Here is a 27,434-nt window from a genome sequence, read left to right as displayed (position 1 = left end):
AAAAGACACAAAGTTCTTTGATGAAAGAATATAATTATAACAGAAATAAGATATCTTTAAAAATGCTAATTTCAGCAATTTTTTAATCTTATTTTAATGAGCGCATTTAGACAGACATAGAAAAACACATATTACACGAAATACGCCGTCCTGAAACCACGCGCCTATAGCTACACCGGCAAGCAACAATATTGCTGTTGAGTCCAATTTTCCTCGGGTTCAAAATTCTGAATATGTTGCCATGAAACTAGCAAAACAATATGGCTGACGAAGTCCCTGTCATTTCTCGATAAAGGTAAATAATATTGATTGCAGTTGGCTTGAAAAATAATATAGCATTTTAAAAAAATAGATAGTAGCAGGGATATTCCCGTGAAAATCAAAATATTCCAGAATATTTTCGGATCACGTTGGACACATGGACTTGCAAAGTAGCTCACAGTCACACAAGTTCCTGGGCTGACTTACCTATGTGAATCCATACTTTTCAAAATGTTATGTCCTTTGTTTCTGTCTTTGGGGAAAGTCTCATAGAACTCTCACATTAACCTTTATAACTCACAGGTCTGTATTACTTTTTAATTTTTACTTTATATAAGTTGTACCTTGTATTTTGATTGTTCCAGATATTGGGCTACACATACATTGAAAGAAAAAAAAAACTAGTGAATTTATCGTAGCACTCCCAAATGTTTGGTATCAACATTGTTTCTTTCCTCTTTTGAGTTCTGACCTTTGGGTTGGTTCTGCAAAAGGACACAACTGAATTTACTTTGTGCAAAGTGGGGGAATGAACTATAGACGAATTTCACATTCTTAAGAGTTATCTCCCGTTGTCAGGGTAACACTCATTTTTGCCACTATATCCTTTGTAACTTACCTGTAAATATTTTCAGCCCCTTCAAACGGAATTTGACAATTTTGACCCATTCCTGAATTGCCTTAGTATGGGGCAACATGAAAAACATAATGAACACGAATTTAATTTGCGAGATATTGTCCCCAAAATTTGGTAATATTCTAGAGGGAAAACAGTGTCTTTCACCAGTTGACCCCAGATTGACCCCGCAAAGGGAAATGACTTTTGTAAATGTGAAATTCGTCTATTCTTCCCATTGTGTGATAATTAAAACTTGCAGCTAACAAGAGCTTATGAGTTAACAGATAAAAGAAAAAGATTGTTATGGATAAGTTATGATAAAGTCTAAAATTTAAATGTAACACATTCTTATTTAAAAAGAACATACATGTAGGGTCTGTAAGGCAAAACAAAATTAATCCTCACCAAAAATTTCAAAAATCAATGCAACATGCAGTTTCCTTTCTTTTTTTTTTTCTTTGCAGGTGTTATCCCTTTTTTCTTGTCAGCTGATCAACAAGATGATTATATCAACTGATTCTTACTTTATTATCTTTTGTTAATTACTAATATTACCAGACATTGCTTTATCCTATCACTTACATTAATTATAATATGTTCAACTTTCAAATGCTATTGGACAATTTTGATCTATTCCTGTATTGCCATAGTATAAGGCAACATAATGAACATAGTCATACAGATTTCATTTGTAAAACATTGCCCCATAAAGTTAATAATACTAGTATTATAGACGTAAAACAGTAGGTTAATCTGGTTGACCCCAGACTGACCCTGCAAAGGGAAATAACTTTTGTAAATGTGAGTCATTTATGCAAGAGTTTATTGGGTAACAGAAACTGTATAATCCCAACACTTCATCGAAAAAAGCTAATTTTAGCTCACCTGGCCCGAAGGGCCAAGTGTACTTATGCCATCATTTGGAGTCCATTGTCATCGATCGTCATCGTAAACTTTTTCAAAAATCTTCTCCACTGAAACTACTAGGGTGATTTTTCTAAAACTTTATAGAAATAGTATTGGGCATTTTTCCTACAAATGATTCACTTTCATTTTGATCCAATCAAAAACAAGGTCTCTTTTACTATAATTTAAAAAAGGGGTTATATGCAGTTTTTTTTTGCTTATTGGTCAGACATTAATGCAGATAGGCAAAACCTTAAATTCAGATATAAAATGATCAGGATCATGGCAAGATCTAGCTACTTAGAAAGTTTCATTAAATTCTGTGCAACCATATTGAAATTATGTCCCCTTAAATGTCAAATTCTCCTGTCTTATAAATGATGATTGTGACCTAAGCAAACCATTTTATACGATATACAGTAATTTTTTTATCCAATCAAATACTGCGTCAAAACCAGAATTGAATTATTTATCAATAATTGTTAGTTAACACTAAAAACACTAACCCTCCTCTCTCTTTTATTCTTTCTCTCTCAGGAATTTTAATTGGTTACTTTGTTAGTAAAAAGATCATCTATAAAAAAAAAAGACTATTTATCTATGAAATTCATATCACTGAGTTAGTAAAAGTTAACTTTTAAAATGAATATATCTATTTACAGCTACTAGGTGTGATTTCTTTTCTGGAAAATGAAGATGGATCACAGAATGCTAAACCCTGCTGCTGAAATAGAAAAATTCTCAAAACTTGGAACACAAGATCTGCAAAACAACCATCTAGAAAGGGCTCTGGAATCATTCAAGTATGCATACAAACGCTCAAAAGAACTAGATGATGACAGTTACACTGAAAGAGCCTGTGCATTTAATTTAGGCGCAGTGTACATTGCTCTTGGAGATGGGAAGAAAGGGATTGAAATCCTTAATAAAGCATTGCCACCAGATAATGCCAGGGAAGGGAGGTCTAATGGGGACCTTTTCTTTAACTTGGGGCTAGGGCATGAGATGACAGGGAATACTGAGGAAGCAGTAAGAAGTTATAAAAAGGCTTTTGAGGAATACAAAATAGAAAGGGATAATGTCCAAATGGAGGCAGAAACACTGGAGAAATTAGGTCAGCTGTATCTAAAAACTAGAAACAAATTTACCATGGAAACTTTTGATCAGTTGGCCCAGACCTATGAAATTTTGAACAATCCATCTAAGCAGTTATGGGCATTGACTGAAAAGGCCAATCAACAGTTTGCCAATGCACTGGCTGAAGAATCTGAGAAAACAGCAGAAGAGTGTCTAAAACTGGCAGAAAAATGTGGTCCCTCTGTCAATCTAGGTTAGTTTATTATTGCCCTAATTGCCTTTATTTCCTTGATGATGTATGTTTTACTAATAGAAAATATGATTTACACGGATGTTTTACTAATGAATTGTGTGTAAGTACATCTCACATCATGAATCAAAATGCTGTCACTGCTATTTACCTTTATCCCCCCTCCTCCCAACAGCTTTATCCAATTCAAATGATTTTTTAAAAGTAGTGATGTCCATTTTACATTCTAGGCACCATCTACAATGACTTAGGACTGATATTTACGCAGAGACAGAAATATGATAAGGCAGTTTCGTGTTTTGAGTTGGCATTGCCGATGGTTGAGGGCCCAGAAGGGGATGAAAAGCAGATGGCAGTGCTTCTCCAGAACCTTGGGGCTACGTACAACTTCTTGGGAAACTACCAGAAAGCTGTAGAGTACCATGAGAAGGCTGGGGATATGTATGGTATGTAGGGGGTATAAATCTTTATGTAATGATCACTATTTTTTTTAATTCCTTACATTTATTGGCAAAATATCAGTCAGACATTAATTAGATATATATTGCAGTTTTCAATTATTCTTAATTGTAAGATTTTATTCTTGGAAGGAAAAAGGAGCATCATGTCTGCATTATGACAAATTTTGGCAAAGAAACATGAAAAATTAATATCCACGCAATCTTGCTTGTGTTTGTTGAAATGTTGACTTATTTATGTAAAATAGTATGTATTCCTGAAACTTAGTATAACTTTGTGAAACTTAGTGTAGATGTATACATTGCATAGGCCATGATGTTTGATTATTCCAACTCTGAAGGTATTATTCATGCTTTTGTTGTATTTGTTGTTGTAGCTCGATTACGAAACAGAAATAGCCAAGGACAGTGTTTTGCCAATATGGCTTTTGCTTACAGTCAGCTTGGTGATATAACCAATGCAGGAGAGGCCTTTTTACATGCCCTACAAGCAGCAAAAGATTCGGGTAACTAAATAATTATCTCACATATTATTCATTTTAGAGGTAAAGGCAAAAGCTTTATTTATGATTTCTTTGATCTGCAGATTTAGAACTGTCTTGAAACGGTTAAATATATTTATACATTACATGAAAGGCATTTGAAAATTTCCGATAACTGTTTTATTATATGTTAACCATTAAAGAAAATAAATACCTTTTTTTACATCATTGAAAATATCAGGAAAATATGCATGTATTAATTGTGATATCACCAAGTATTTTTTTTTGTGTACAAACCCAAATCTGTTTGTTCTGTGTACTGTAAAACAGTTTTTTGTTGTTGTTTTTTTTTTAAATCAAATAATGGTTTTAGTATTAGGATTTTTTAAACAAAATTTTCCAACAAATCTTTGCACAGACTTACAATATTGGTTAATATTATGCCTGTGATTGGTTTTGTAAATCAGCAATTTAATATTCCTTTTGGTAGTTCGGGTCAGTTCCAGTTTTATGGCTTGGTAACTTTTTGTTGGCTATTATACCTGTAGTCACAATTTGCAAACGTGCAAACTTTAGTGAGATTATAACTATACAGATGTCATTTTGTTTTAGTGAGAATAAATTCATGTCCAATCAAAAAGATTTTTTATTACCCCTTTTAAATCACAATTTGGTTCAGGTGAAAGAAAGTTTAAACTGCACATATTATTTTAACTGATTAGCAATTTGCATGCTAGGCTTTGTTTTGTTTGTGTAATGTATGTTTTCATTTAAATGAAAAATTCATAATTCATAAAAAGCTTATTATAACCATTTCTCAAAACAATGTAACAGGTGACAAGAGAACACAGTGGCAGGTAAGTGAGGGACTTGGAGCTGTGGCTTTTAATCAGAATAATATCAAGAAAGCAGTGGAGTACTTCCAGAAAGCTCTGACCCTGGTGGCATCATCAGAACCCTCCAATACGGTGGCTCAGAATAGGATTGTAGCTAAGATAACGCTGGCCCTACAGACACAGGTCCAGAAGGAGAGTGCACCAGCTGTAAAGGTGAGCCAAGAAGTCCTTATGGTTTACATAGTTCAAGAGAAGAGTGTGGTTTTTAGCTCACCTGAGCTCAAGTAACTTTTTTGATCACCTGTTGTCCGACGTCCGTCCGTCTGTAAACTTTTTTCAACTTCTCAAGAACCATGGGGTCAATTTTAACCAAAGTTGGTACAAAGGATCCCTGGGTAAAGAGGTTTCTAATTTGATAAAATGAAGGGTCAAACTCCCTTCCGAGGGGAGATAATCAAGAAAAGGCAAAATTAGGGTGGGGTCATTAAAAAATCTTCTCAAGAACCACTGGGCCAGAAAGACTGAAACTTATGTGAAAGCTTCCTGAGGTAGCGTAGATCAATTTATTTCCCCTGGGGTAGGGTGGGGTCACAATAGGGAATCAAAGTTTTGAAATTGAAATAATAGGAAAAATCTTTAAAAATCTTCTTCTCAAGAACCAATGGACCAGATAAGCTGAAACTTATGTGAAATCTTACTAACTAAAGGTAGTGTAGATTGTAAATTGAACAGATCATGTTCCCCGGAGATAGGATGGGGCCATGATAGTGGATCCAAGTTTTACATTGAAATATATAGGACAAATCTTCAAAAATCTTCTCAGAAACCATTGGACCAGAAAAGGTGAAACTTATGTGAAAATTTCCTGAGGTAGTGTAGATTGTAAATTGTTCAGATCATGGTCCCTTGGGATAGGGTGGGGCCACAATAGTGAATCAAAGTTTTACATTTAAATATATATAGGAAAAATCTTTACAAATCTTCTCAGGAACCCACTGGACCAGAAAAAATGAAACTTAGCTGAAAGCCTCCTGAGGTAGTGTAGATTTTAAATTCTTCAGATCATAGTCCCCGGAATTAGTGTGGGACCAGTATAGGATTATATAGGGAAAAATCTTTAAAACTCCACGTCTCAAGAAAATCAAAGCCATCATAAATCATATTAATGTGGAAGCATTCACAGATGGTGTAGATTCAAGCATGTTGAGATCTTGAACCCCAGGGGTAGGACTGGACCACAATAGATGATCATAGTTTTATTTAAAGGAATTTATAGGAAAAGATTTTAAATACCTTCTTCTCAAGAACAGCAAAGCCATGATTAATCTTATTTATATGGAAGCATCCTCTGGTAGTGTTGATTCAATTTCGTTCAAATCATGACCTTGAATATAGGGTGGGGCCACAAAAGGATATCAAAATTTTACATAGGAATACATGTATATTGGGGGGGGGGGGATCTGTTGAAGAACAGCAGTGACTCTTGTGAGCCTTGTGGCCCATAGGCCTCTTGTATTGCTAGTATTTGATATACATGTAATTAATTTTAACTCTTCAACCTATAAATCTGTCAGATGGAGAGATGAAGTTCATCTCTATTTAAGTGATAAAATCAAATTTTTGTAATGGTAAATTGACATAGAATTTTAAAATCATCTTCTATTAGTAATTTAATTAAGATATAACCCTGGCATGTGCAATACTTTTTAAAACTTGAAAGAATAACAGTTGATTTAGCTGGGATATGTAAGGACTTGCATTTGCACTTATGAATTCTTCACATAGTAAGTGTTAAACACTTACAATGAGATCTTTTTAAAGGGTACAAATGTTAAAAATGGACCCAGTACATGTAAAGATTTTTTAAATTTTTGTAATAGATGTAGATTATTTTTAAAGGAAAACCGCACTAAGAATGTGGTTGGCAGAACACCAGTCCGAGAACCTTTAATAAAGAAAGAGGTGGCCACCCCAGTACAGGCCAGTTCCACTCCTGTTGGATCCCCCCGCAGGCATGAAAGGTAATTTTTTATTAACATAATTTGAAGAAACTTTCTGCATGCTTTACTATGATAATTATTTTATTAAAGTTGCTTCACTTCTTCATTAATATCAAACTAGAGCTAGTGATCTACACATGTACATATACTAATTACTGATTAGTAATTACTGAAGATTATTTACCATTAATGCCTATAGTTGTCAACTAGTATTAAAAGGTTGGATATATATATACATTTCTTTTCTGTCCTTTTCACTACTACACGTATAAGTTTATTTTCATTCTTAACTAGAAAATTTAAAACAAAAAAGTATCATTCTTCACAAATCTCTTTATAATGACTATATGTATGCATAGAAATATAAATTTGTAATTTTTTTCTCATTTTAGTATAAATTTTGTAATTAGTAGTGTTGAATGCTCTTGATTAGCTATCTGAAGTTAACTGCAGTTATGAACAGTATCCTCTGTGCTATAAAGAAGTACTAAGTAACCCAAAGCAAACGTTTGTTTCGGGGAGGGGGGGGGGGGGCAATGAAAATGAATCAATGAAAGACCCCTCAAATGAAAGTTCATCATATTCCCTCTCAATGGTGACAATCTCAACATGGCATGTCAGATTTGTTTTCGTGCAAAATGCATGTTGCAAGAACATCTGAAATTAAAGGAAAAAGTATGGAGTTTCCAAATTTCTGACAGGGTATGCATGCATACACCGAACAATTCAATCTCTTTCATTTGAAAGTTATCTCAAAACAGTGCATCAAGAATGGTTTTCAAAGTGAAAATTTCTCTTCTTTCATATATATTAGGTATCTTTAGATCAGATGAACCATTTATTTTATATGCATGAAGTTAGGAACTTCTTTAATTTTTGTGGACTACTTGTGGATTACTTCCCCAGTTGATTCTTAAAATAATTAAATAGGTGTCCCCCACAAAAAAACCTATCCACTTTCCTTATCTTTGGTACAGCTGACTAAATGGTAGCACAAAAGTTTAAAAATGCTACAGGTACATATATGTATTTGGAGGACTTAAGTTATACAGGATGTAGCTTTAATAATTAAGATAGAAAACCGTTTTCCATAAACTAAAGTGTAATATTTAAGATCCTGATATTCATGGTTTGCTTTGTGATTTTTTAATCATCTAACAAGCACATTCATTTTTCAGATTTAGCACACCACAGAAGTAAGACAATGGCTTAATTAATATTATTCACCAGGTTTTTGTGGCTGAATTCACCTTGTTTACTTCATTCAGTTTTGACCACGCTTTATTTAATTTATTAGAACTGTTGATTAGAATAAGTACATGTAAAAGAAAAAAAATGAGTGTTCAAAAATAAAAAAGAAGATGTTGTTTGCCACACATATTAACATTATCATTATTTTGTTTGAGTCTGGTTTTTTAGTTAACCCTCAAACACCTTTTTTAAATCATCATCCATTATTTTATCTTAAGCCTACCTGAGTCACTTGTCTTTCCTATTGTTTTTCACCTTTTCAGGCTGTCAAGTAGGCGACTTTTGAATAAAAAATATAGGAAAATTGGGGAGGGGGAAAAATAGAAACCATATACATGTATAACAATGTTAGGTGTACACTGATATGTTTATTTAATCAATAAAATGTCTGTTAAACATGTATGGGATAAAAACAGCTAGTTGCAAATGACAGAAAAAAATAATATTAACCCATATGTTATTCATGTAGATTGTCAAGATTATTCAATCTTAATGCACCTCCACCCCACAGCTGGAAGGGATCTTGTCACCTACAAAGGGGTTCAAATTAATGTTTGCAAAGCCATATGAAGAAAAAAAATTAAGATTTTTGCTTTTCTGAATTATTTGGAGCTAAAAATCGTAAAATTAATTTGAAGTAATTATTATGCAGTACACAAATAAGTCAAAGAATTCAGTTCTTTGCACTGTGTTATAAACATATCCCCTAAAACATGGAGTTCAAAATGCCAAATTATGGAAATATTCTCATGTACGATAGTGTATAAATACAAATCTGTCTGAATCATTGCATACCCTTTGGGTCTAATGGGGATGTATTAGGGTTCTTGAGATTTACAGAAGGGTAGTGAATGATTTCATACTATGTGGTTCAGAAAAAAAAAAACTTCAACTGTGACACAAAGGCATCTGTCATGACCCATGGACCTCTTGTTTTAAATTAAGTTTTAAAGCTTCATACCATCTATTAAGTTTTTGTTTCCAAGAAATATGAATAAACTCTGAATATTTTATATATAAAAAAAAAAATCTGTCTTATTTTTAACACACGTATGCATGGATTTTCAGTATAATTTCTAGTCAACCGGTCAGTTGTTTTTAGTGTCATCTGCATTGTAGATGAAATACATTTATAGGTTTCTTTTCATCTTACATGTACTATTAGTCTGTCTGACATCAGTAATGTGTTTTAATTGAAACACGTACATCATGTAGTTAATGAATCTTCTTTATAGTCACACTTCTAGTTAATATTTTTACTTTTAATAGATGCAATATTGTACCATTTTATTTTGAAATCATATCCCTTAGCTAGGCCCCATAATTTCTGTTCAATTCCAATTCTTTTATTTGCAGCTTCTATTCCCTCAATTCTAAAATGTACCTAATATTTTGTTTGAAAATCTTAATACATGTATTTCTATACAGTGATGAAGTAAAAAGAGAAGCCTACAGGTTTGTCATGCTTGCATGCAGATTTGAATGAAAAGTAACCAATTCCTAATTATTGAATAACTTATGTAGACTGCAAGGTGCATGTATTAGAAATTTTGAAGTAAAAAAACCTATATTGAGATAATGAGAATAACACAGTTTTGACATAATATTTTCTAAATAATGAAAATTATGAATTTAATATGCTATTTATGATTATGACTAAAATATCCAGAAAAAACTATCAAAATGCTACTCCTCCTACAGTTTTGGTCTGATTTCAGTATAACTTGGCACACAAGTAAACTACACTAAGATACATAATTCTGTGTATCAGTTTTTGATTTCGATGAACGGTGTTGCCAGGGTTACTAAAAATAGAAATTTTGTTGAAATACTTACAAAACGCTACTCCTCCTACAGTTTCGATCTGATTTCAGTATAACTTGGCACTCAAATAGACTACACTTAGGTACATAATTCTGTACCGGGGAATATTGATTTTTGATTTTGATGAAGTGTTGCCATGGTTACTAAAAATAAAAATTTCTATGAAATACTTTCAAAAGGCTACACCTCCTACAGTTTTGGTCTGATTTTAATATAACTTGGCACACAAGTAGACTACACTAAGATACATAATTCTGTTTATTGATTTTGGATTTCTATGAAAGGTGTTGCCATGGCTATAAAAACAGAAATTGTTGTGAAATTCCTTCAAAACACTTCTCTACAGTTTGGTTTGATTTTAATATAACTTGGCATGCAAGTAGACTACACTGAGATACATAATTGTCTTTATTTTGATGAATGCTTTTGCCATGGTCACTAAAATCGAAATTTCTGTAAAATTCTTTTTAAAAGCTACCCCTTCTACAGTTTTATTCTGATTGCAATAAATTTTGCCACCAAAAAAAACTAATCCAAGGATCATTATTCTATTTATTGCTGTTGCATAGTTTCAAGTGTGCAACTTTTCTCTTCCTTTGTTATAAATTCAAACCAGTCGAGCTACATTCTCGTCAGAGACTTCTGGTTGTTATTCAATCAATTAACTTCTAAGTTGTTAGATCCTGTTTTTAAAGCTTGGATCTATAAGAAAGATTTCTTAGTATGTGAGCTTTATTGGATCAATTATACAATATTTCAAATACTTTTGCCCACTTTAAACACAATTAATGTAAACAATAAAATGTCTTTCTTTAATTGCTGCTTTATATGGAGATTAATGGTTACAATTAAAACAGAAAAAAATTACATAACCTGCAGCTTACACTGCTTAATATGTATTGTTTCTATAATGGCATTTTAATTGTTAATAACCCCCCCCCCCCTTTCAAAAGAAAAATGAGACATGTTTGTGAAACACTGATGTCCCCATATGACAGCTCATGACGAAAGTTAAAGTTCCTCAAATGCAAGTCAAACTCACAGCTTAAGGTCAAGAGATAAAAAATAATGGTACCCAAAGAAAGATCTTGTCACAAGGTATACATCTGTGAAACTGGAGAGCCCTCAGTACCAACCATTCAAAATTTATGGCCAGGGTTAAAGTCTTTCAATACTAGGTCAAGGTCAAAGGGTAAAAATTGTTGGTACTCAAGGAATTATTTTGTCACAAGAAATATACCTTTGAAATAAGAAATCCCTAGCTCTAACTGTTCAAAAGTTGTGGACAAGGTTAAAGTTTTTTCAAAAGTGGGTAAAACTCAAAGGTCAGAGTCAAAGGGTCAAAATTGTTTGATACCCAAGGAAAGGTCTTGTCACAAGGAATACACATATGTACAATAAAAGCCCTAGTTCCAACTATTCAAAAGTTATGGCCAAGGTTAAGTTTTTAGCTCACCTGAGCCGAAGGCTCAAGTGAGCTTTTCTGATCACATTTTGTCCGTCGTCCGTCCGTCCGTCTGTCCGTCTGTCTGTCCGTCTGTCTGTCTGTCTGTCCGTCCGTCTGTAAACTTTTCACATTTTTGACTTCTTCTCAAGAAACACTGGGCCAATTTTGACCAAACTTGGTACAAAGCATCCTTGGGTGAAGGGAAATTTAAATTGTTAAAATGAAGGGCCAAGTCCCCTCACAAGGGGAGATAATCAAGAGAAGACAAAAATAGGGTGGGGTCATTAAAAAATCTTCTTCTCAAGAACCACAGGGCCAGTAAAGCTGAAACTTATATGGAAGCATCCTGGGGTAGTGTAGATTCTAAATTGTTCAAATCATGACCCCCGGGGGTAGGGCGGGGCCACAATGTGGAATCAATGTTTTACATAGAAATATATAGGAAAAATCTTTAAAAATCTTCTTCTCAAGAACCACAGAGCCAGAAAAGCCGAAACTTATGTGGAAGCATCCTGGGGTAGTGTAGATTTTAAATTGTTCAAATCATGACCCCCGGGGGTAGGGCGGGGCCACAAGAGGGAATCCAAGTTTTACATTGAAATATATAGGAAAAATCTTTAAAAATCTTCTTCTCAAGAACCACTTAGCCAGAAAAGCTTAAACTTATGTGGAAGCATCCTGGGATAGTGTAAATTCTAAATTGTTCAAATCATGACCCCCGGGGATAGGGCGGGGCCACAATAGGGAATCCAAGTTTTACATTGAAATATATAGGAAAAATCTTTAAAAATCTTCTTCTCAAGAACCACTGAGCCAGAAAAGCTGAAACTTATGTGGAAGCATCCTGGGATAGTGTAAATTCTAAATTGTTCAAATCAGGACCCCCGGGGGTAGGGCAGGGCCACAATAGGAAATCCAAGTTTTGCATTGAAATATTTAGGAAAAATCTTTAAAAATCTTCTTCTCAAGAACCACTGAGCTCTTCTCAAGAACCACTGAGCCAGAAAAGCTGAAGCTTATGTGGAAGCATCCTGGGATAGTGTAGATTCTAAATTGTTAAAATCATGACCCCCGGGGATAGGGCGGGGCCACAATAGGGAATACAAGTTTTACATTGAAATATATAGGAAAAATCTTTAAAAATCTTCTTCTCAAGAACCACTGAGCCAAAAAAGCTGAAACTTATGTGGAAGCATCCTGGGATAGTGTAGATTCTAAATTGTTAAAATCATGACCCCGGGGGTAGGGTGGGGCCACAATAGGGAAACATTGAAATATATAGGAAAAATCTTTAAAAATCTTCTCAAGAACCACTGGACCAGAAAAACTGAAACTTATGTGGAAGCATCCTGGGGTAGTGTAGATTCTAAATTGTTAAAATCATGACCCCCGGGGGTAGGGCGGGGCCACAATAGGTATTACAAGGGGGGAAGTCTGGTAATGAACAGCATGGCCAAAGTTACTCAGGTGAGCGATGTGGCCCATGGGCCTCTTGTTTTTTTTAAGTGGGTCAAACTCCAAGGTCAAGATCAAAAGGTCAAAATATTTGTATCCAAGGGACGATCTTGCACAAGGAATACACAAGTGAAGTATGAAAGCCGTAGCACCAATCATTCAAAAGTTATGGCTCAGATTAATGTTTGGTAAAATTTTGCAAAAGTGGGTCAAACTGGAAGGTCAAAGAGGTCAAATATGTTAGTACCAAAAGAAAGGTCTTGTCAGAAAGAATAAACCTGTGAAATATGAAAACCATGTGATAGCTCCAAAAGTTAAGGGCAAGGTTAAAGTTTTTACAGACAAATAGACAGACAGATGGACAGGGCAAAATCTATATGGTGGCTCATGGCTGATCATGAGCTCTTTTCTTTTTACGATATTGTGTGTATTTAAATATCACTTAATCACATACTGAATAATCACATGTAAAGTACATTGTATATTTGAATGCCTTTTAGGGACAAGGGAGTACCCTATATGTGCGACTGTTTTTATTATATGAATTGTTAGTTGTTTTTCTTTTAATGAATTATTTTTTACTCAGTGTTGATGGGCTAGCTAGTCCTGGAGTTCAAACATATTTGTATTTTTGAGTGTACATGCTCTAATAAAATAAGAAGAATCATATGATAATATGCTGTATTAGGTGAACAACATGCCTATTACATACATGTATAATCAATTAAATTTTAACTTTTAATTGACTTACTATGCTAATTAATGTATTATTCATTATACATTGATCTACTAAATTGTATTTTATCCATATTTTGAAAAGCAAATCAAAACGTGTCAGCTATGGGTAAATATCAATCAGAAAGTACATTCTGTCACAGCAGACAAAGTTGTGTCCAATAATTCTTTAAAATACCGTGGAATCATTATGTTACATATTGGTTCACTGTTTTCATGGGTTTTACAAATTGAGCCATATATGGAATTTATAACTTAAATGATTATTGATTTATAATAGCTTATATTATAATCTAGAATGATGAGACTTTATGCCTATGAAATTATGTCACCAAATTTTTTTCATTTTCACCAATCAAAAAAAAAACAACAAACAAACAAACAAAAAAAAAAAAACAAAAACAAAAACAAAAAACGCTTGGCCCCTCTTGAGTTAAAATGATTCCACGGGACAATGAAAATCTTTCAAGTTCCCATGTTAGTGAATACTGAACACCATTACTGTGACATGAGCTTTCTTACATTACATGAAGTGGTGGAATTTTTAGAGCTATGGATGTTGCTTATTTTTAGATAGTATACCTGGAGTCTCCATTTAAGCATGCCAGAGATTTTTGAACTTTAAGTATTGAAATAAATTTTAGTAAATGTTTCTAGAAGGCTTACACCGATACATATAGCTGGTTATTTTGGCAGAGATAAATTTTTGGCCTATGTTGGCAATTTAAAGATTCACCTAAATAAAATTGTTAAGATGAAGTACTTTTGTATATTACTGGTTTGCAAGTATGATCAAAAAAGTAACTTGTGGTTTGTTGATGAATAATGTTCATACACTTGTAAATACATGTATTAGAAGAAAGCCTTGCATGTTTCTATCATACTAAAGTACACAATTACAATACATTCTGTATATATGTACATCTGCCAAATCTAACTGTATACCTTGTAGACCCAAATATGCCAAATTTTCTGACCTGCCAAAAAAAAAATGGCTATACAGTAGTATGCACCATCCAATCTGTTTGTTTTAATTACAGCAAATCTAATGAAAAACCTTCCAAATGAAAAAAAAATTCCAAATGCAATGGAAATATCTAATAATTCTACCTTTCCCTATATGGCATTTTTAAAAATTTTTGCAGAAGTCCTTTTTCTATGAATAGCTTGATACAGCAAGTTAGAGAATAAAGAAATTAATCAATTGCTGTTTTGGAATGAATAAAATACACGTACTGTAAACATACTAAATCAGTGCATTCAAAATTAAGCTTCCTCATCAGTTGATTAGCATATTCATGAATTAGCAGATAAGCATTACCATAAATTAGCAGATTAGTATAATCATAAATCAAAGCATTTTGGGCCAGTTAAGATTCTGTATGTATTTGTTATATGTTTGGGTGTGGACAAGAAACTGCTTAAAAGACACTAAAATATGATTAAATACTGATATGTTTACCCGGTACATATATGTAGCTATAACAGAACTTTTGAAGTAAAACCAGTTATGTACCAGTGCTTGTTACTTTAATTTTTTAAATTTTATTTATTTATTTATTTAATTTTGTTATTGTTGCTAAGTATAGAATTTTTTTGTGGCTTGTAATGCATACCAGTATGATCTTAAAACTTTTTAAAAATATATTACCTGTTTTTTAAATTTCTTTTCATAACTCTGAAATTCATTGTGAATGTTTAGATAATATGTTTTTAACTACAAATTAAATTTTAGCATTAAAGTAAGAATATATATATCCTAATAAGAAAATGACTTTCTTTGACAGATTTGTACCAGTTGGCAGGAAAGGTTCATCCCTGAGATATGAAAAAGTCGCCAGAGGTCTCAGCAAGGACACCATTATAACAGAAAGTATTCGATCCAGTACACGGAACTCAATGATAGATATAGAATCTGAGGAGGAGGAGTCGTCAGGGGATTCTGAGGAGGAGGAAGAAGAGGACAACTCTGATATTGACAAGACCATTCACAAGACAGAAATGGCAGAAACAATCCAGGGAAGGGCCAGTAGAAGCAACACTGGGAGGTCAAGGTCAAATCTTTATTTTTACCTCCAAATTTGGAGACTTTATACCTATCAGCTTTATAGATTTTGTACCAATAAAATGCCTTACTTTAAGTACCAGCTTTACTGTAAGTTTGATTAGCCATACTTTGCAAGCTTTGCAGGTGCCCTATAAAAATCACTTTGCCATTCTCTCTGTCTATCTGTCCATCTGTCATTCCATTCATCTTCAAGTTTCAGTTCTGTCCTGATAACTTTTTGAATGATTGTTTTCTTATGTTCAAAGTTATATGCTGTTTCAGTGGGCAGTATGACACATTTTGATAAGCTGGTTCTGTACATCATCTGGTGGTTTTTGTTTTGAAGTAAATGTCAATTTTTGGTTATATTTGTACTCACCGAAACCTGGCACTTATAAAAAAAATTATACTTTATTAATTTTGGTACAGATACAAAGTATTTTAATTATACTTTAAAGGAATTTTACAAAAAAGTGTAAAATTTAAGGTATGACTTTTTATTGTTGCTTTATATAAAACAAGGATGAATACAATAATTTCTTACAAGTAGTTGAATTATAACATCATTCATTTTATTAAGGAAATATCTTTGAATTTAATTCATAATTGCAGTAGTTGTTACACATTCTTTTTATATCTTTAAAATTTCCATGTAATTTTTTTTCTTTATCAAGGTATTACATTCTCATCCCTGAACTCTACCCTTAGATGCATATTCCTCCAGGGGGGCCCTTGCTGTTTTGTTGATTTTAGTAACTTCTTTATTATATGGAATAAAATGTATTTAAATATTTGTATTGATTATTTTAGTGTGATGAATACAAATAGAAGACAGAGTACAAAGATGGCCCAAATACAAGGTCTTCACAACGATTCATCTGATTCATCATCATCAGACTCCTCATCTGAATCAGAGGAAGACACAGCAAGAAATGATGAAGAAGACGATGAAAAAGCTGTTAAGGAGGCCTTGAAGAAACAGTTAGATAGCCATGGTAGGTTGCTTATAGAATATGCTGATAATTATTTGCTGCCATAATATTGGTGAGACATAATAGTTATGAATGAATATGCCAAACAAAGTACAAATGTAGCGGGATTCCTGGAATTGCCATGTCCATCTGTCTGTCTGTCTATAAATTGACATTTTTTCTGCAGATTATCTTGGAATCAAAACTCAGTTTTTATTCCAATTTTTATAGAAATAATGCATACATGTGCACTTGGTATTTTTGGATTATTTTGTTGAAATTTAAATTTTTTTTAAATTTTATTATATGTAACTTTTGTGACAGGAATAAAAAGAGGGATATTCTTGTCTGGACAGACTTTGAAATGGAAAATCTTAAGAGCTCATACACATTACAAAAGTAGCTTATGACCAGATGTGTGTCTTGACCCTGTATCAAGGTCATTTTAGACAATGTCAAGGTCTTGAGTACAAAAGTATGGAATTATTGTTAAATAATTCCAATACCAATCATATAGCCAGTATATTGGTACTTAAAAACAAATAGCAATGCAATATTTCTTTGTCAAAGAACTGCAATACACCAAAATATTAGCATCATTGCATAGGTCAACATATGGGGGTATGAAATCCTATTGGGACAGTTCTAGTTTACATACTGTAAAATCACATATTTTCGTGGGGTAAAATTTTCTAGGTTTGAAAAAAATATTGGTTTTTGGGGATTTGATTTCATGGTTGGAGAAGTGTTGAGTAGTAATGGATATGAAATTATACATTTAGTGGTGGTCATGAATTCATGGGTCATTCCATACCTCGAAAACAATGAAAATTAAACCCCAGCGAAAATTATTATGCTTCCTGTAAGTTTGTTTCTATATAATCAGTACCCAACTATTTTCACATAGTGTTCTAAGGATTAATATAGTTTAAGCATATTATGCCGAAATAGTGCACGGCTTCTTTTTCTGAAGAAAATCCGACAGCGCCAACGCTGGGGATCAAACTCGCGACCCCGAGATTGTCAGTCCGACGTGCTACCGATTTAGCCACAGACCCTGTTATCTAAAACACAGTTGTTTAATATATATAAACTTAGCTTCAAATATTTTACACTTAAAGAAAAAAAATAAACAAAATAATTTTTCTGAAATAGTTTCTTGAAATTTTCTTCCCTTCACGCAACTAAAATTCTCTGAAACTATCTGTACATTATACCTAAATGCATGAAACATTCAAAATTAAAGAAAATATTATGACGTACATGTAGCACTATGTGACATCATAATAGGGGTGTACTAACATGAATTTAAGAGGTGATGAAACATTTGAAATGGAGAAAATATTGTCGTTTTTATAAAACAGTCAGCATAATAATAACAATAGTGTTGTACTTTGCATTCACTATGCCTAAATGGAAGTCAGGGCTTGACACATAGTGCAATCGCCTCCGGCTCATGCACCATGTGTCAAACCATTTATTACAAACTATTTAGGCATAGTGGATGCAATGTACAACACCATTATATAATTAGTGATTTCACAGTATTTGGGCAATATTTAAGCTTAAAAAAATTTTAAAGTTGATTTTCTCCTCAATTAAGCCATGTATGAAAATACATGTATATTTTATGATGCTGGTTTTCATTCCTCTTTGATTTTTTATTTGTAGAGAGTTCAGACAGTGACTCAGATGTATCACAAAAGGTAATTAAAATACAATTAAGTTACAGATTTTATTTTTAAAAAGTCAAATACTTAATTTCATCTATAAAATCAAGTGTTATAGTCATGCATTGTTTGAGCTATTGAGGTTTGACATATTTTAGGTCAATTTCTCTTATAATAAGTTAAATTTTGTCTAATTTCAGAATACCAGAGATAAGACAAGACCAAAGCAGGCTAAAGAGGAAAGTGAAAGGTACTTAGATAATTTTGCAATTAATTGTCTTTATTACATTTTCAACAGTGAAATACTGTAATCTGTTTACTGAATAGAAGTGATATTCTGACACAGTGTGAAAGCATGGTATTCTCACAGTGTGAAAATATCAGAAGTGCGGCAAAACTTACGATTTTTGTTCCCTTCACGAAGAGTGTTTTTAAATAAATCCCTGGCCTGTTATAAGATAGAGTTAATGAGCCATCCTGACAGAGACTAATAGTTATTCTGCCAAAGTTTTTCCAAATATGTTGTTAAAAATCTATGTTTACAACGTTTTTCAATCTCGCAATCGCTTAGCTATGACGTCTCAACCACTCAACTATGACGTCACAGCCTGTGCTACAAAAAGACAGAGGGAAAGGGAAAATCTAAGAAAATGTAATAAACAGAAAATTCGATGTTTTGTAGATGAATATGGAATTTATTTCACTCGTGAGACATGATTTTTTGATATTTTCCCTCGTGCTTCTCACTTGTGAAAATATCAAAAAATCATGTTCCGCTCGTGAAATAAATTCCATATTCATCTACAAAACATTGAATATCCTCCGTTTATTAATAATTCTTAAATTCATCCACAATATAATTATATCTTTCTTGTCTAACTTGAGCCAGCTTTTCTGACAATCGCTTTGTCTGGTGTGTTTTAATTAATAAATGTTTACAATCCCTATTTTCATTTTCTTCTCCAGAATCACCGGGCCAGTTTCAACCAAATTTGCAAAAATCTTGGGTATCCCTGAGTGAAGGGAATTAAGAATGTTCAAATGAGGAAAATACAATAAAACATGTTTATAACTACAGAAGGTTTTGTTTATTATAAACATAATCTTTTTATTCTCAAGTTCACAATATATTTTAAAGCATGGGAAATGAAAATCACTTTGCTCTATTGCATCAATTCATTATTCGCTATTAATGTGTTTAACTGTATATGTAGTTGGAAAATTTTTCAAATTATCTTTTTGGTGTGTGATGTGAAATAAGCATATCAATAAAAACTGGTCGGTATACCATTCCATATTGGACAATGCTGTATTGTTAATTGTTTTTGTATGTATTGTTACAATTTAGCATCAAACACAGTCAACATATTAAGATGAAAAGGCTAAGAAGCATATACATTCAAGATATATGTGAATTTGAATTTATAATGCTTCTCTCTTTTCCTGGCAGCTCTGCAGATGAAGCTCCCCCTCTTCCAACCCAGTCCCCACCCCAAACTAAACTACTGGGAGGAACGTACGAAACACCAGAGAGGGTGCAGGACAGGAAACTTCACTATGCTGACATTGAGCATACAGGATCACCCAAGTCTGGAGGTGAGAGATTTGTCAGGCACTCTGAACATAGCTCACATCCTAATTTCTTGAGTGATCAAGCAGATAGCTCCAGTAGTTCAGAGGAGAGCGATGATGATGATGACAGTGAAGATGATCATAAGAAATCATCTGCTAGGAAAAATGAGGGCTTGGAGGCTAGTGGGACCTATCATGAAATAGAAATTGGGTCAATGCAAGGTATTATGCACTCTCAGAGACACAAGTTCCTTTATGTAACCATGTATCCTGTAGAATAGAATTGAGACATTAAAGTTAGCATTTCAAATGCTAGAAAATGTCCCATATATATACACTGTATATATCTTTTTAGCCTGTAATCATTGCTTTTCTTTGTATCTTCACTCAAGAGCCAAGAGTATCAATTAGGCTATCATGCTTTAAGTCCATTAATTACAAAGTGAAATGAATTACCTATGAACTTTCATGTTTTAGAGGAATGTCTTGGCTCTTGAGGGTATTTCAGTGAAACCCTCAATAACATAGTTAATGGCTTTTGAGGCTTTGTGAAGTAACTACTGGTAGATGTCTACTTGTTTGTATTTGTTTATCTTTCTATCTGTCGTGTGAATATATATGCTTTCAATCTTCTCCATAACTTTTAGTTGTTGTATATATATTGCCTAAAATACATGTATGTGATTTTTTTTTCTTTGTTTATTTTTTTTCATGTCTTTGACTGTAAAATATTCAGCATTTTGTTGTGATATAACTGCACAGATACATTTGTATGGTGTATGAAGTATGCAATTAACAGAGTTTGGTATCACTAATATATTTTTTCAACTGTGAGTATTAAACAGCATTCTGCTTTTCTGTTGCTTTTGAAGGTTCACTTCTGTATACAGGGAAATGTTTTGCCCCGTAATTTCACCCCTCATCATCAGAGGGTTTATCAAGAAAAATGTAGGATCATCTCTTTTAAAACAACTGGGTATGGGCGAATTTTAAATGGGGCAAAATCGTTTTCAAGTGTATAAATAGGGCATAAATGGCCCTGTATACAGTTCATGTATAAATACATGAAATTTAGTTTCTATTGATAAAAAACAATTTTATTTCATAATAATATTAAGTTTTTATTATTGCTTTTTTTCATGTTTTGAATGAGCTCTCTATAATAAATATTGTATATCATTTAATGCATTTGATTGACCAATTTATGGATAGCAAAATGCACACATTTGAGCATTAATTTTGAAGAAATATTAAAAATTTAAGATAATAGTATTTGTTTTACTCTTGTGATATCCATTATTGAAATATCATTTTAAAAATAGAGTTTTTCATTTAATGCACTTCTTAAACCAGAAATCTTGTGTGTTTGTTTGTGACTAACTCTGCTACATACCTTAATACCTTCTCTTTCTATATACATCATAGTACTAGTAAATTTATATAGATGACCAGGTGGATTACTAGCAGTGCATTGTCTTATGCTATTTTCTTTAGAAAAAAAATTATAAAATACAACTAAGTATTAGTCTGTATCTTTTGTGATTTGCTTGAAAATTATTCCAATTTTTCTCACCTTGACAAAGTTGAGATGTGCTAACCCCAGCCATTGGCTTCCTAGTTTTAAGTTCTACATGCAAGGAGCAAGTCCATTGCCAAGTAACCATATTATTAGCCTAGAACAAACTTTCATGGATGATGCATCTTGAGATCAGATGAACACTATCAGACATGCTCCTTGGATCTAACCAACATTTTTGGATGAGTGACCAGGTTAAATTTATGGAGCAGGTTCATTCCCAAATAACTTTAAGCCCTATGATGACCAAACTTGCATGGATGATGCAACTAGGAAATGCACACTATTAGAACATTCATATGGAGAGAGACTTTGCCTTACTTACTAATATCATTAGTCGAGGTGAGCTTTGTAACCTTTGATAACCTATATTCTACAAAATAGCTTTTTCAACCTTGTAGGAATTGCTTGATGCAAAATTAAGTTATGAGACAATTTCTTTCATAGTTTGTTTTGCAGTTGTTGTTATAAATGTCTGTCTGCTTTAGTAAAAAAACATGATGTTGTGGAGACTGTACGCCTTGCATAGTACATATGTATGTAAAAATATATATATATACAGTGTAATAATTGATTTCTTTTTGAGATGAATGAGTCAATATTAATACAGGTCATTTGTTTAATATGTATAGTACTATAATCACTAAATAGAAAAGTTAACACATCACAGCACATGATTCTTTATTTCTACATTCTGTTTTTTTATTGCACACTGTAATAGAACATCTAGCCAATTCAGGCCCGTAGCAACGGTTTCAAAAGGGGGGGGCACAAAAAAAACTTACCAAAAAGTGGGAGAGGGGGGCAACTTCCCTAAATAATCTGACAAGCAGAATTAAAAAAAACCTAATTACCTGTCCAAATCCTGGAGTTTGCCAGAGCTCTACCTTACAGCAACAAAAAGTGGGGGGGGGGGCATCTAAAGGAAAATTTACTATAGCAAAATACTGTACTCATAAAAAGGAAAAGGTAGGGGACTAACCCCCCCCCCCCCCCCGCGCATTCTACGAGCCTGCAGTTAACTATATCATATTAATGTTGTAAAATATTTATATCAACAAAGAATATTACATTAATTTTATAATCAAAACTTACAAGGTTAATATTAATGTCTAGTTTGTGTTTTTTCTAGGTCTCGGTTGAACAATTGTTCAGTTTTGTATTCTATTCACTGTCATATTCTTTTGTTCATATTTTAAAAAAAATTATTGAAGACTCAACACAATTAAACATATTTTACAACCTTTTTTGGAAAGGGGGGATGTATGCCTTCTGTGGCACATTGGGACTGTTATGTGAGGAATTAAGCATGAACATTTCTTGGAAAATCTATATATCAATTCCACTTAGAATTATTCATTTACTGGTGTAAAGATCAAGACGCACTTTAATCCAAAGTCTGATCAATCCATATAAATTTATTTTTAAGAGAATACCAAGCGCCAAAAAAAAAAATTAATTAATTAAATTATTTTGGAATTCGAAGTATTTTATGGGTTATTTCTGTAATAAGAATAAGTAGTTACCATAAGAAAAATTTGGACAGTGAGATTTGTTTTTGCAGGGACGAATATATGTCCCTGGTTTTGAGATGGATCCATTGTACTGCTCTATATACGTCCCTGTAAGATGCTCAATACCAGAACTAACCTTTTATGCCACAAAGCCTCACTGTAAATTTGGAAGAATTTTACAGTAAATTTATTATTCAAGTTTCAAACAGAATGACTGAATTAGGGACAAAACAAGTGCTTAATGTAATAACTACAGGGGACCAAAATTTCCGCATAAACAATAAAATTGTAAACCGAAATGTCAGTCATGATTATTAGTATATTTCCTTTTGTTGTTTTACAAAAATGATGGGGGAAAAGGTATTATGCATTGAAAATTCACATATTTGTTTTTAAAGGTGCCGGGACTGCAGGAGAAGACGATCCTCTCTACCAATCAATTCCAGCCAGACCAGACACGGCAAGAACTCAGGATGGCGAAGTGGATACCCCCACTTTTGAGAAAGGACCGCAGTTTAAAAACTTCTCGGATTTGCCGCGAGGAATGAAGTAGGTAGCCATTCCTTAAGTAGACTACATAAATATTAGACTAGTTATATGAATACTTCTACGTGATGGTGTCTGCATCATGCACAACCCTTGCCTTTTCATACCTCATGAAAAACGAGGCGCGCTTTTCATATACACATGTACATGACTTATTATCTTTGTTTGACATTGAAACTTGATCATAATCATTAAAACATGCTTTGATTAACGAAATATTTTATTTTCATTTGTTTAGTTTTACCAGCTTTGGCTCCAATTTTAATCAAGCTAGAAAACGGTATTAATATACATGTAAAGAATTATTAATGTAGTTGTGTTGAAAATTTGTGTAGTGCAGCTTGAAATGATATTTTGCAACTTACTGTAGAAGAGCATTGTGTAAAATTCAGGATTTCGATTTTTTTTTTTATGCATTCTGTAGATACATACCCGTATAACACTTGCATTTTTATACTGGCATAAGGATTAATTATTTCATCACTAAAGTTAGTTTGAAATTTGAAAAAAAAATTAAAGAAATTTAATAAGTTTTCATGATCATGAACATTACAAAGTTTTGGGAGGTGCAATATCTCTTTTTTTCTTTATTGATTTAGATTGATCAATTGCTTGCAATGCACTTGCTCTATTTTCATATTTATGAGGCGCCGTTTTAATATTTTTAAGGTATTTTCTGATATCAAAAAATGATTTTTTGATATCAGAAATTCGAATTTTTGATATCAAAAAATCATTTTCTGATATCAGAAAATATATTTTTTGATTTCAAAAAATAAGCGAGATTTTTTGATATCAAAAATTCGAATTTCTGATATCAGAAAATCATTTTTTGATATCAAAAATTCGAATTTCTGATATCAAAAAATCATTTTTTGATATCAGAAATTCAACTGGATTTTTTGATATCACAAAATCAATTTTTTGATATCAGAAATTCAACAAATATTAGTGTTTAGGCTCATACAGATAATCTATTCTCCCCAAGATTGTTTTCACAGAAGTAGGGCTCCCCTCTGTTTGGGTTTTGTACTATTATCTATAGAATTAGTGGAAAGGCGAACTTGTATATGTTACAAAATGATGGTTACAAGTTTCCGTGTTTATGATGTAAAGAGAACTTACTGAATGCATAAAGTGTTAATTACTCTATTCATTTCTACTGTCATTTCCTACGAATCTCTTGCCATTACAACTCAAGGAGGCTTCAAGACTTATTTGGAATTCGGACATTTCAAACTTATCAGCATTGTAAATGCATGTACGTATCAATTTATGTATATTCATTTATTTCCCTGCATTAATCTATACAAAATTTTATTAAGAAAACACAAGGCTTTAGGCTAGACAATCAACTATGAAGTGATAACACTAATCAAAGTTAACAGAACATACAATGTTGCAGCGGGGATCGGTATTCAGGATGACACTAATACGAGTAAACTAACCATTGATACGGAATAAGGGAGGATTCATTAATGGAAGTTCTATTTATTTCACTCATATTTTCTGATATCAAAAAATCGATTTTTTGATATCAAAAATTCGAAAGCATTTTTTGATATCAGAAATTTATTTTCTGATATCAACAAATCGATTTTCTGATATCAGAAAATGATTTTTTGATATCAAGAATTCGATTTTCTGATATCAGAAAATCTACATTAATTTCTGATATCAAAAATTTGATTTCCTGATATCAGAAAATCATTTTTTGATATCAAAAAATCGAATTTTTGATATCAGAAAATCATTTTCTGATATCAAAAATTCAAATTCTTGATATCAAGAATTATTTTTTGATATCAAGAATTATTTTTTGATATCAAGAATTCGAATTATTGATATCAAGATTTCTTTTTCTGATATCAAAAAATACCTCAAAAATATAGAAATGGCGCCTCATACATATTCGCTATTTTTCTTATCATATGAACTGCTATTTACCATCTGAAATTTTCTCTCCTTAAAAAAAATAATATATACAATACTTTGTGTAAGGAGTAAGGTTACTCCAATTCATCTCTTACTTTCCCCCCCCCCCCCCAAGATTCTAGATCTTGTACATGTAGAAAAGGTAGTTTTTTTTTTAAATAGTCACCAGCAAAGACATTTTAAATATGTGTATTATTTTAATTTGGAGGAAAATAAAACCTACATTTACAAATTAACATGTTTTTGCATTTGCCTCCAATGAATTGTGCAACATTACCATTTTAAATACTTCTGTAATAGACTAGTGTATTTACATGATAGTGACCTAATTTCTTTCAGCGTAGATTCTTCCGCTGCTGAGTCGTAGGTATCCTGTATTTAAAACATAACCTACAAACCTAAGTTCACGCTTTCCTGCTTTTACCATACCATTTTGTATAATTATCCAGAAAGTTTCTTTTTTTTTTTGATATTGTTTTTTGGTGTTCTCCATTTTGTATACATGTACTATTTAAAACACAATAGAAACAAGAAAAATACATTACTATTTTATTGCATATTTTTAAAAGTAATTAAAATACATTTTCGTGAGGTATGTATGTAATAACAAGATGTCTTTTTGAACATTTAACAATTTCATATTCATTTGAATGTTAACATATTATCTATTGTGAAGAAGATAAATAATACATTTTGAAACGTGTTCGATACTCATAACTTGAATGAGATATTTTTAACGATTCCTTGCACCTTATTCCTTATCCCTGTTAATACACACCCCCGTTTTATTGTTGTGTTTCCCTGGATGAAATGAAATCACGACCTTTAATAGTTTTGACACTTCTTAAAAAAGAGGTAACATACACAGGTAACTGTGTTTACACAGGATGAATCCAAACACGCATTAACTTTTTTATTTGCGAAAATTAAGTACTTAACAAAAGTCATTTATTAAATAAAAACTTCACTGAAAATGATAAAGTATCCATATCTGCAAATAAAGTGTCTCTCCTTAAAAAAAACGATGGACTCTGATAGAAAAAAAAATCGATTCATATGAATGTTGAAAATATAACTCTCTTTGCTAAGTTCTGGCATATGAAAATGTACTTAAGTTTATAATATATATATATATATATATATATATATATATATATATATATATATATATATATGTATATATATATATATATATATATATATCACTTGATTTAAGCACAAAGTTTTAGCATACTAGTATTATTATTTATCCCTTTCTGTAATCGTGTTCTTGGCAGAAATTAGATGATGTTGCAATTAACGGTATATAAGCTTTCAGAGCAAGATGCATTAAAAATGCCAGAAGCTTTCCGAAAGCAATAAAGCGACAATCTATATCCTCTAAATAGAACTTTACTAAGGAACTAATAATCTTCTTTATGCAGGGATGTTTTCCACTATGAGCAACACCAGAAGATGGCCAGGGAGAGACAAGCGAAATTAGACCAAGAAAACGAGAATAAGGATAGCAAAACCTGCTCTGTGATGTGAAATAATGATAGCAAAACCTGCTCTGTGATGTGAAATATAAAATCTTTCTTGCATTAGCTGTTGTGAACATAAGTCTTAGTAATGGATTCAAAGTCACACCTGTTCATTTTCAATGTAAAGAAATGTTGTTTCGTTCAAAGATCTTGAATGTGTCTTTTCTAGTTATCTCGAGTCATTCGACAATTTGGTGAAAATTGCCATTGTGAAAAGATAAAAAAAATTACTAACGAGTTGAATTGTTAATTAACAAAACGCTTGCTGACAGTGCCTGTAAAAAAATGTCCATAATGATATCAATTTTCAGTTAAAAAAAAAAATTAAATAGCCAAGCTTGATTATGTTTTAAATACATGTATTGAAATTATGGTCATACACACGCACTCCACCACATATATATATGTCAAAATAAGTGTCGTAAACGCATGGATATGTTCTAGTTTCGTGCTTGTGATTTGAATTGATCAGCAAATAA

General features: G+C 32.4%; 1 protein-coding gene across 5 annotated transcripts; it reads left to right on the top strand.

Moving 5' to 3' along the window:
- The first annotated feature begins 251 nt into the window (after positions 1 to 251).
- On the top strand, positions 252 to 27,434 carry LOC133206308 (tetratricopeptide repeat protein 24-like). 5 transcript variants are annotated; one of them, XM_061342262.1, is made up of 14 exons: positions 252 to 295; positions 2,449 to 3,116; positions 3,344 to 3,559; positions 3,949 to 4,077; positions 4,888 to 5,102; positions 6,789 to 6,910; positions 15,389 to 15,649; positions 16,459 to 16,643; positions 18,291 to 18,325; positions 18,490 to 18,539; positions 19,740 to 20,083; positions 23,350 to 23,500; positions 25,772 to 25,795; positions 26,857 to 27,434. In XM_061342262.1, the coding sequence occupies exons 2-14, from the start codon at positions 2,477 to 2,479 to the stop codon at positions 26,960 to 26,962; spliced, it is 2,478 nt and encodes an 825-aa protein (XP_061198246.1). In that variant the 5' UTR covers positions 252 to 295; positions 2,449 to 2,476; the 3' UTR covers positions 26,963 to 27,434. The 5 variants fall into 5 exon arrangements, with proteins under 5 accessions (XP_061198246.1, XP_061198249.1, XP_061198245.1 ...); XM_061342265.1 differs by having other exon boundaries at positions 15,389 to 15,655; positions 19,740 to 19,885; XM_061342261.1 differs by having other exon boundaries at positions 15,389 to 15,655.

Source organism: Saccostrea echinata, unplaced genomic scaffold (assembly GCF_033153115.1).
Source record: "Saccostrea echinata isolate AGI-Se365-2 ecotype Australia unplaced genomic scaffold, CSIRO_AGI_Sech_v1 ptg000054l, whole genome shotgun sequence".
In the NCBI taxonomy this organism is placed as follows: domain Eukaryota; kingdom Metazoa; phylum Mollusca; class Bivalvia; order Ostreida; family Ostreidae; genus Saccostrea; species Saccostrea echinata.
The sequence above is the reverse complement of the archived record's forward strand: the minus strand, read 5'-3'. Positions and strand labels throughout refer to the sequence as shown.